General features: G+C 42.0%; 2 protein-coding genes across 3 annotated transcripts; one reads left to right on the forward strand and one right to left on the reverse strand.

Moving 5' to 3' along the window:
- Positions 1-8: 8 nt before the first annotated feature.
- Positions 9-3,147, forward strand: LOC125527633 (plastidic ATP/ADP-transporter-like; the record flags this gene model as incomplete). The annotated part of the gene is made up of 6 exons (XM_048692145.1): positions 9-494; positions 700-963; positions 1,049-1,192; positions 1,272-1,453; positions 1,553-1,718; positions 2,484-3,147. Coding segments are annotated over 6 exons (1,620 nt in total), but the record flags the coding sequence as incomplete, so codon positions are not given.
- Positions 3,148-3,388: 241 nt separating this feature from the next.
- LOC125527632 (protein argonaute PNH1-like) lies at positions 3,389-9,721 on the reverse strand. 2 transcript variants are annotated; one of them, XM_048692144.1, is made up of 19 exons: positions 9,529-9,721; positions 9,314-9,423; positions 9,027-9,133; positions 7,429-7,561; positions 7,198-7,314; positions 6,491-6,598; positions 6,342-6,413; positions 6,117-6,239; positions 5,848-6,007; positions 5,617-5,738; positions 5,354-5,491; positions 5,136-5,278; positions 4,827-4,889; positions 4,648-4,711; positions 4,432-4,567; positions 4,247-4,320; positions 3,983-4,077; positions 3,846-3,877; positions 3,389-3,737 (listed from the first exon to the last, which is right to left on the reverse strand). In XM_048692144.1, the coding sequence occupies exons 1-19, from the start codon at positions 9,548-9,550 to the stop codon at positions 3,577-3,579; spliced, it is 1,980 nt and encodes a 659-aa protein (XP_048548101.1). In that variant the 5' UTR covers positions 9,551-9,721; the 3' UTR covers positions 3,389-3,576. The 2 variants fall into 2 exon arrangements, with proteins under 2 accessions (XP_048548101.1, XP_048548100.1); XM_048692143.1 differs by having other exon boundaries at positions 3,846-3,871; positions 3,977-4,077; positions 9,529-9,701.
- Positions 9,722-9,727: the final 6 nt, after the last annotated feature.

The following is a 9,727-nucleotide window of genomic DNA, read 5'->3' on the forward strand; positions in this document are numbered from 1 at the left end:
CGGACAATTCCCGCAAGTTCCTCGGCGTGGACGCACTCACGCTCAAGAAGATCGTGCCCCTGGGGCTCATGTTCTTCTGCATCCTCTTCAACTACACCATCCTGAGGGACACCAAGGACGTGCTCGTCGTCACCGCCAAGGGGAGCAGCGCCGAGATCATCCCCTTCCTCAAGACGTGGGTCAACCTCCCCATGGCCATCGGCTTCATGCTTCTCTACTCCAAGCTCGCCGACGTGCTCTCCAAGGAGGCGCTCTTCTACACCGTCATCTTCCCCTTCATCGCCTTCTTCGGCGTCTTCGGATACGTGCTCTACCCTATGCGCGACGCCATCCACCCCACGGCGCTCGCCGACCGCCTCCTCGCGTCGCTCGGCCCCAGCTTCCTGGGGCCCGTCGCCATCCTCCGCGTCTGGAGTTTCTGCCTCTTCTACGTCATGGCGGAGCTCTGGGGCAGCGTTGTCATCTCCGTCCTGTTTTGGGGATTTGCCAATCAGGTACACACAGGGAAACACTTCTCGTTCCCGAATCCTGGCTATAAGTGTGCAAAATTGTTGGGTCCTCCGCTGTTCCAAAATATTGGGAACGACTAAGTACGTGTGCATAGGAATTTATAATTTATTACTGGTTCAGAATCAGTCGCAGTAGATTGATTCTATAGCAGTTATACAGTTTCTCATGTGCCCGTACTGTTGTTTTTAGATTACTACGGTTGAAGAGGCTAAAGAGTTTTACCCACTCTTCGGGCTTGGGGCCAATGTGGCTCTCATCTTCTCTGGTCGCACGGTGAAATACTTCTCAAACATGAGGCAGAATTTGGGTCCAGGGGTGGACGGATGGGCTATATCATTGAAGGGCATGATGAGCATCGTGGTTGTACTGGGTTTCGTCATTGCCGGTATCTATTGGGGAGTGAACAAGTATGTTATTGATAAAACATCTCTGCCGGTCGAACGGAAGAAGAAGGTTAGCTTTGTTATGGTTTCTGTGATTTTACTACTTGTATATATGGAGTTTCTGTTGACGGTGCTGTACATAACCTTACTTACAGAATAAGCCAAAGCTTAGTATGGGGGAGAGTTTGAAGGTGCTGGTATCATCTCGATATGTGAGGGATCTTGCCACACTGGTCGTTGCTTATGGTATAAGCATCAACCTTGTAGAGGTGACATGGAAATCGAAATTGAAGGCACAGGTAAGTTCATCCATAAATCATGACTTACAATTTGTTCATAGACAACATAGTAGTTGACTTTTATGTTGTTCTGTTGCAGTTCCCAAGTCCTAACGAGTATTCTTCATTCATGGGCGATTTCTCAACGGCTACTGGCATAGCTACGTTTACAATGATGTTGTTAGGGAGATTAATTCTTAGAAAATTCGGGTGGGGAGTTGCAGCTACAATCACCCCTGCAGTGTTGCTTGTCACTGGAGTTGGATTCTTCTCACTGCTTTTGTTTGGCGAGCCACTCACTCCTCTTCTAGCCACGTTTGGGATGACGCCTTTGCTTGCGGCGGGCTTTGTTGGGGCACTACAGAACATTTTCAGTAAGAGGTTGGGCGAGCCACTCACTCCTCTTCTAGCCACGTTTGGGATGACGCCTTTGCTTGCGGCGGTCTTCGTTGGGGCACTACAGAACATTTTCAGTAAGAGTGCAAAGTACAGTTTGTTCGATCCTTGCAAAGAAATGGCGTACATTCCTTTGGATGAGGACATGAAGGTTAGTGCTGAAAGTTACTTGTTCCTAATGTAGAAAATATCTCTTCAGTTACTCATGTAATATAGTAGCGTGGGAACACACGGCAAAACCAACTAGTCATGTTTTCATACGGTTTTGGATTTCCAAGATCTGAAATCGAAATTACTAGTAACTGAAACAAAACAGAACATGCCATCAATCATGATGATTATGTAACTATGGTACTTTTGAGCTATTTTGCTGTATCAGTTTAGTACAGTTCAAAAGATACTGTAGATTTTGAGAACAGATAAGGAAGGATGTGAATAGAACATAAACTTCATTTGATATACTTGCTATATTACAAAATGAAAATCAATCATCATATGATAAAATATACATGCAAAACTGTATAGTTTGACTAGGTCTGGTTAAAAAAATAACGGTTGATCAATTCTTTGATTGTAACTAGAATTCAGTTATGTTGATATGATCATAGTATGTTTAAGTTGTTGTGCTTCATTATTTTTACTTCCAATCGTAATTTGCCTGCACACTAGAATCCTTGCTCAATGTTATCTGACAATCATCTGTACTTGTTTGTTGTTCCCTCTCCTAATGAAAAAAGGCGTGCTTTCTCTTCCTGAAAAAAACAATTATCTGTACTTAACTGTCAGAAATTTTATGATGGATATAAGAGCCTAGTATGCATTGTCTACAGACCTTGATGCTTGCTTTAACAAATACCTGGCTATTGTCGAATTCTCGATACTTATTTAGTAACTTCTTCTCTTGTCGTGATTATAGGTCAAAGGTAAGGCAGCAATAGATGTGGTATGCAACCCACTGGGAAAATCTGGAGGCGCCTTGATCCAGCAGTTCATGATCTTGTCATTTGGGTCTCTTGCCAACTCAACGCCGTACCTTGGAGGAATATTGCTGGTGATTGTCATCGCGTGGTTGGGCGCTGTAAGGTCCCTTGACTCGCAGTTCTCTCCCCTGGCAAAGCAAGACCTGGAGAGGGAACAGAAGCTGAAAGCAGAGGCGGTAGAAACGACGGCTCAAGTCGTTGGGACAGGGAACGGTTCCCTTCAAGAAAATGTTGCTTCCACAAACGGTACGGTCATCAAACAGTCGCAAGAACCCGAGATCACTGCCCCTGAAAAATCTGGCAAGCAGTCTTAATAAGTTTCCACCCCCAGAAATTTAGTTAGTACCGAGTTTTTGATGGAACCAAATGTTGCTTGGTTGGGCCTGCCATGGGGAGCTGCTGGGAAAGGCAGTAGAGTGATTGATAAGAAAAATAAGATGGCCTGTTCTTCTGTTGTTGTAGCATATTTTTGACTTCATGCAAGTATCTATAGCTGTTTACTGGGAGTATCTGTAGCTGTTTGGTTTGTCGCTCCGTAGATATGAAACTATTTTTCTTGATTTTTTTATATTACAATTTTGCGGAAAATCTGCTTTCACAGATCTATTAGTCCATGCTCAAAAGTTACTACTCCTACTACTTTTTTTTTGCTACTGCTTGTTATCCCTAATCTTTCTGAACACTGATCAGACAATTAATTATGAGCCTTGCCTAATTCTGGCATCAATATATGCTCAAGATCATGTGTTTCATATATGCCCAAAATACAGCACAACCCCTGCAAAGTTGAAGAAAGGAGTGCCCTTAAGAAGCATATTTGTGCACATTTTCCAGACTTGACTTTGTCAATATATAAGCTATATATTACGCAGGATTTTTTTCGCCCTCAATAAAACATCGGCCAAGTTTTTACAGGACAAGATACCTAGTTCTTCACTCTTCCCGCCCTACATATATCTAATCTAAACCTCTAACTCCTAGTGTTAGCTGGAGTATATAGCATGCCTGGGTGCTACTCTTTTCCCCTTGTCAGCAGTAGAACATCACCCTCTTCACCCTCTCTTTCACTGCCGGCATAGTCTTCATGGCGCCTCCATTCCTCCCGTTGGCATTCTTCACCGAGAGGCTATCTTGGTCCATGTAGAAACGTGCCCGGAATGCGGCTAGATGAGCGTAGTAAACAGGCGGCACTGCTCAAACAACACAACATACCAAAGGCCAAAGTTCAGATTTCTCGCCAAATTGTTACGTTGAAAGAGTTAATGTATTCAGCAGGAGCGCGAGAAGGAAGAAATTACCGACAGAAACAGATCGTGTGCAACGCACATACCTGCGACGAATTCACATAGCTAGTAAGATATTTTTCAAACTGAATAACGGAATGCAACTTTGGTTCTGAAAAAGTATCATGAATTATAGGATGGGAACAGCATACGTGTAGCAAAGGTTGTTCGTCAAAGTCTGCATTTCATCCGCCATGAAATTGTTCTCGTCCCACAGAACATGATAATGTGCTGGCTTACTGGTGCCCTGGCAATGTCACTGACATTAGCTAACTCACTATAAGATCATCTCAGCTTTAACAACATAATTATTGTACAGGCTATTCTCTGCATTTTGTACATTCAAGCCTATAATCATAGCCACGAAATATGAAATCAAGGCAATCCTTTCAAAATTCAATCGGACACGTCCTTACCTGGATTCCAGCATGGCTGCAGAGGTAGAAATCAAACTGTGTGGGATGGCATATCTTTGAATCAACAACGGTGCCTATTTTAGGCACAACCAGTGAGCAGTTATGAAAATTTATTAGGGCAAAGAAAATGTAAGTCAATAAGTGAGTTATCAATATCTTGATGATGGAAATGGCATGGCATATACCAGGCAGGATATTTCCGCTCTTGTCGGTGCTGCTTTTATCATTGTGGTTGTTTGCAAATAGTTTTGTATGGTGACGCTTTTGGACTATCACAAACGTCACTGGAGGTTGGTAATTTGGTTCTAAAGATGCACAAGCCTGAAAATATCCAAGGGGTCAATTAGGATACTTTAACGTGTAAGCATGTCAACATAATAGGTAGAACATTAGTTGACAACCTTGCGGATAGCATCTAACTCGTAAAGTAATACTTGATGGAACTGTCCTGCGCTGACACCGTCCCTGCAGAAGAAAAGAATTCGTAATTATCTGAACTTCCATACAACACAAAACTGTTGGCATTAGCAAGCCTTTTGTACCCTGCAAGAGACATCCAACATGCACAGTGAAGTACTACCTGTAGAAGATTATTCTCAATGGTTTCTGCCCTGTGGCTTTCCTGAAGGAAATTAAAAGCTCCCTGCATGAAGTTACACACAGAAAGGAAATTCATCAAGCTCATTCTGTGCATGGGAGGTCCTGATATTTTTTCAGAGAGATCCAATGATCTGAAGTTGGATGCTCTACTTAACACTTTCGCCGTGCATGATGACGGATGATCAAATGCACACATTGTTCTGTGCTTCTTTGTCGTCTCGAGTGAACTTGTGCATTATCTTTACAGATGATGTGTTATTAAGGGTGTGACTCAGTGCATGAGAAATACCTGATCATGCCTCCGGTGACAGTGCCTCGCTGAGGATCATGCCATGTTTTGTAGAGATCCTGGATGAGCTCTTGCCGATAAGCTTGAGCGCACACCAATCCAGCGTACTTTGTAACTTCTGGCCAGTCTTGAGAAGCAACAACCTGTAAAAGCACCGTATTAGAGGATATCATATGGAAACTTGGTTAAAGAGACAGCAGAGTAATGCTAAATCTTACCGCAGCAATTGATGGACTGGTGTCCTCTCTGGTTTCAGGATGCGTTACATCCGCACCAAATATTATTGTCGGTACATCACTGACCAATGGGATTCTCCGACTTACCGCGTCCAAGAGTACGGTATTTCTTCCCCCCATCTGATTTCACCAAAATTGTTAAACATGAGATATAGTGAATTGTCTCTATCATCAGAGACTAACTTACTTTCTGAACGTGAAATCTACGTGTGAAACGAAGACCATTGGTCCCAGTTAATAACTACCTTAACATTGATTTTGAGTGAGACATTCGCCAGGTATCGTTTGCAGATCTTAAATACATGCTTTGCTAAGCAGCACTGTGACATTATTCCCAATTCGGTCTCACAAATGCGCTTTATGTCACCTGAAAATTAATACTCATTATATGTGAGAAAAGCAGAAAGGACGAGCAGAGGACTGAAAAATATTTGCAACAAAGTACTGTACAATAGGAGGTGAAACTGCATCCTCACCATACAATGCACCATTGTTGTCAGGGAGGATTACCAAAAGAAGCTCAAGCTCCTTTCCCTTGGGTTTTTTCAGTGCAGCGTTATACACATGCTTAAGCGCCTGTACTGCTTGCTCTGGTCTAGCCGAATACATTGGTATAGCAGGCTCGCTGTTGAACTCCTGCAATGCCGTTTAACAAATAACAGTTACTTGAAAAAATATTGCTACTGCAACTGAAAAAAGCAAGCCTCTGTATAATATAATATACTAGCATAAATGAGAGGTATACCATGCCTAAAAGTTTACACGTTTGGGCTAACTCCTGGCAAAATCCACTGGCAGTGCTTTCTTGAACACTTCTTGAGAAGTTAATGGATGCCCAATGATTCACAGTGCATCCATTGACAACTTTCTGCAAAAATGATTTTATTTCAGTGGTGAATTGACAACTTCAGGCACAATAGTAACTCTACTACAACTGAGAAGTGATGACTTCAGCAGAGTGGATATTAACCTTGTTTTTCATGTCCCATTGGCCAACACGAGGTAAGCACTCTGACTCTTTTCCGGTATCATGATATTTTAGCTTCACACAGAAAGGCAAGTCAGGAATGAGCACAGAATAGCTGGCAATAGCAAATTGGAGAACAGCATTGATCTTACCCAGGGTGCAGGCAGAACTCTTGCTTCAATAGAGGTGAGTTTGTCGCTTATGTTTATCCCAAATTCCTTCGCATAGGGATCTTGATCATATCCATTTTTGTGAACGGTCTGAAAACAGTTGCCTTTTAGTCTTTTAGGAAATTTTGGTAGGGGCCAGACCATGTTTTATGTCACTCAATGTTGTGTAATGAAACAAAACAAGAAGAATTGGCAGCGGGCAGTGAAAATTGTACTCCTCCTATATCGGGTTTTGACTGAATTATGTTGAAGCACTGACAAAAAAACAGAGTACATGCACGTTTGGTTCATAACCGAGCTTTGCCAAGATTTTCCTGCTAAACTGTGGCAAGCTAAAAAGGGTGTGGTAAATAAATTGGTGTCCACAACTTTGGCAAAAGTATATGAGTTCGGTGACAGGTGGACAGGCTGGTAAGAAAGTGTGCCGCGACACTTACATTTGTGCCAGTAAAACAAACAGTAGCTACACACATCTGTCACTTATGTTGCAAAGTGTGGCAATGAAGCCAACAATATTCTTCAATGTACTACGCAAGGATTGAAATAAACTTGGCATGTTAATTATTGAAAACAACAAAGAAATTATTCAAAATAAATTTGGCATGATAGTATCTGAATTTCTTATGAATGGTCTCTGCAAATATTGCCAAGTTCAATCACTTTTGAGTATACCAAGAAACACTTCATACCCGTCGAATATCCATTTCCTTGTCTCCAGGCCTTTGGCATGTAACTTTCAGTAATGATGTGATCTGCTTTTCATTCAACCTCTTCTTGTATCTCTGACCTTCAACAATCTTGCAGACCTGTCAATAAGCATCTCGTGTCACACAGTATTCAGTAATAGTAAAAGCATCATGTATTGCACTGGCTGATAGGAAGTTTGGGACAGCGCGAGACTAAAGACATTAGTTACTGACCTCCATTGGTAGATAATTTGGCTTCTTTTGGTTTCCTACAAGAAGGCAGGGAAGATGTGGTTGCTTTATGGTGAAACCATACATTTCCTTGAAGTACTCTACAACCGATTTCACTTCATCGTCAATTGGGAAACTGTTATAAGAAAAAGAGCAAAGGCAGGTGCTGAAATGTTAGCCCAAGCACCACTACTTTGTTTTTTGCATGTTTAAGTACATATTTGCGTAACAGTGTAAGAAAGGATGCCAATATGCCATGCACCGTCAATACGCTATGCACTTTAGGAGTTAGGACAAGTTTGAATTAGAATAGTTTATCTAGCAATTGTTAACACATCTAACACCAAAAACTAAGGCCTCCTATGGTTTGTAGGAATTCTGTAGGAATTCCATAGTATAGGATTCCTACAGGAAAAAATCAAAGAAATCTAGCGAAGCTGTGGATGAGGCTGGCTAAGGGAGAATATCATACGGAAACCCACATTCGGTTGAAACCAGTGAAAACCACGCGAAAAAGATGTTTTAGAGTTTCGAAAAAATCTCAAAAAATATGGGATGTTAAGAGGGTGATGTTCTATTTTTTCGAGAAAATGCAAAGGGCTTTTGCATTTCATTGCATTGTATTGCCATGCAAAATTTCAAGTTCAGATACATTAGGGATGTGAGCTATCAAAAAGACAAAATCAGCATTGAATAGTGCCGAACAGTAACGTCACTAGTCATTGCTGAATTTGTCTTTTTCATAGCTCGCATCCATATGTGTTTTTACTTGAAATTTCATGTTACAATAGAACATCATCCTCTTAACATCCCATATTTCACATGACAATAGAACATCATCCTCCTATGGCTTCCACGAAGTTTTCTTTAAATGTTGGTCTCTGTATGATATTCTCCTGGCTGGCTAATGGGACGGTCATCTTTCGAACCAAGGTAAAAGGCAATTAAGTTTCATCAGATTCAGACTTACGGTCAGTGCTGAAACCAATGTCCGAACACCCCACTTAAGATAAATTCCTTTAGAGCCCTTTGGTTTGTAAGAATAGATTTCCTATTCCTATGTAGGATTGGTTCCTATCCTTCACATTTCAAAGGAAAACAAACATTAGCTTGGACCTAATGTAAAAATTCCTATCCTATGAACCAAATGACATCTCATTTGCTATAGGAACTGAGATACATGTCATCCCATTTCCTATGACTTTCCTATTCCCATGATACTTCTATCATATGAACCAAAGGAGGCCTAACTAACCGCATATAGTTTCATGTATCAACCAGTTCAATGCTCAAGTTGTTAACAAAAACTGCTGTTCATGCTACAACATATTTTAAGTATTCTATTTCTCAGAGTAGAACCATCACCAATAAGCCTGTCGAATCATTTTTCTTCCAATATTTTTAATTATTACACAAACATTCAATTGCCAGTACATAACTACAAAACATCCTGGAATAAACTGAAGTTCCCATAACATTTAATGTCCGGTCAGGTGAATTTTATGGCACTAAAACTGACAATCCTCAATTATTTGGAAAGTAAAATGGAAGGCAAAAAACAGGAACACAAGAATAGCACCAACAGAGATTTCAGAACATACATTAGCTCATGAGTTGGTTGCGCTGTCAAGCCGAAGACACGGTATTTCCGTCTTAAACTTCCCCGGTGAGTGATTTCGACCTTCAAATCGTGTAGAGCTTTCTTTATCTGCTTGACATCAAACACAACCATATAAACTAATCAGGCATCAGCCATGAAGTATTGAAAAACCACCAGTTCACAACCGAACAAGTACGAATTTCACATGGTCTTGCCTATGTAATGTAAGTAGTAGTGTATCACTAGTCTGGATATAGCACATAAGCGCAAGTGTGCAACACAATTTACCCTGACTCGGTTCGCGTCCGACAACGGCCTTGACATGACATCCTTCCCCAGGATCTGCGCCGCAAAATCGATCACCGGCAGCGGCTCGACAAATGCCGTGGACGACATGTCTGAAATCGGCACCCAGGTGTAAGCTCAGGACACACAAGGAAGCAATCAAATTGATCATCAAGAGACAGGTAGCGTTGGGACAACGAAAGCATATAGTATCTCACCGATGTTGAGTGACAATCCCATTTGGGTCGGCCGGATGCTCTGGTAGAAGCCGAACCACGACTGCAAGCCATCGCCGAGCCTCTGCGGCGTCCTAATGTCCGGCGAGTAGAACGACCGCCTTACGGAGAGGTACCTCTGGCTAGCGACTTCCCGCAGCACGACGTCGAGGACCTGTAGGCCCCCCTGCGGCTCATCGGG

This window comes from Triticum urartu, unplaced genomic scaffold (genome assembly GCF_003073215.2).
Source record: "Triticum urartu cultivar G1812 unplaced genomic scaffold, Tu2.1 TuUngrouped_contig_4302, whole genome shotgun sequence".
In the NCBI taxonomy this organism is placed as follows: Eukaryota; Viridiplantae; Streptophyta; class Magnoliopsida; order Poales; family Poaceae; genus Triticum; species Triticum urartu.

Excerpts from the sequence above, each read along its gene's own strand:
- LOC125527632 (XM_048692144.1), bottom strand. The coding sequence starts at position 9,550 with ATGGGATTGTCACTCAACATCG. Across the intron at positions 6,240-6,341 it reads AATGGGACATGAAAAACAAG|AAAGTTGTCAATGGATGCAC; the intron begins GTTAATATCCAC and ends TCATTTTTGCAG. Across the intron at positions 4,568-4,647 it reads AGTTAGATGCTATCCGCAAG|GCTTGTGCATCTTTAGAACC; the intron begins GTTGTCAACTAA and ends GGATATTTTCAG.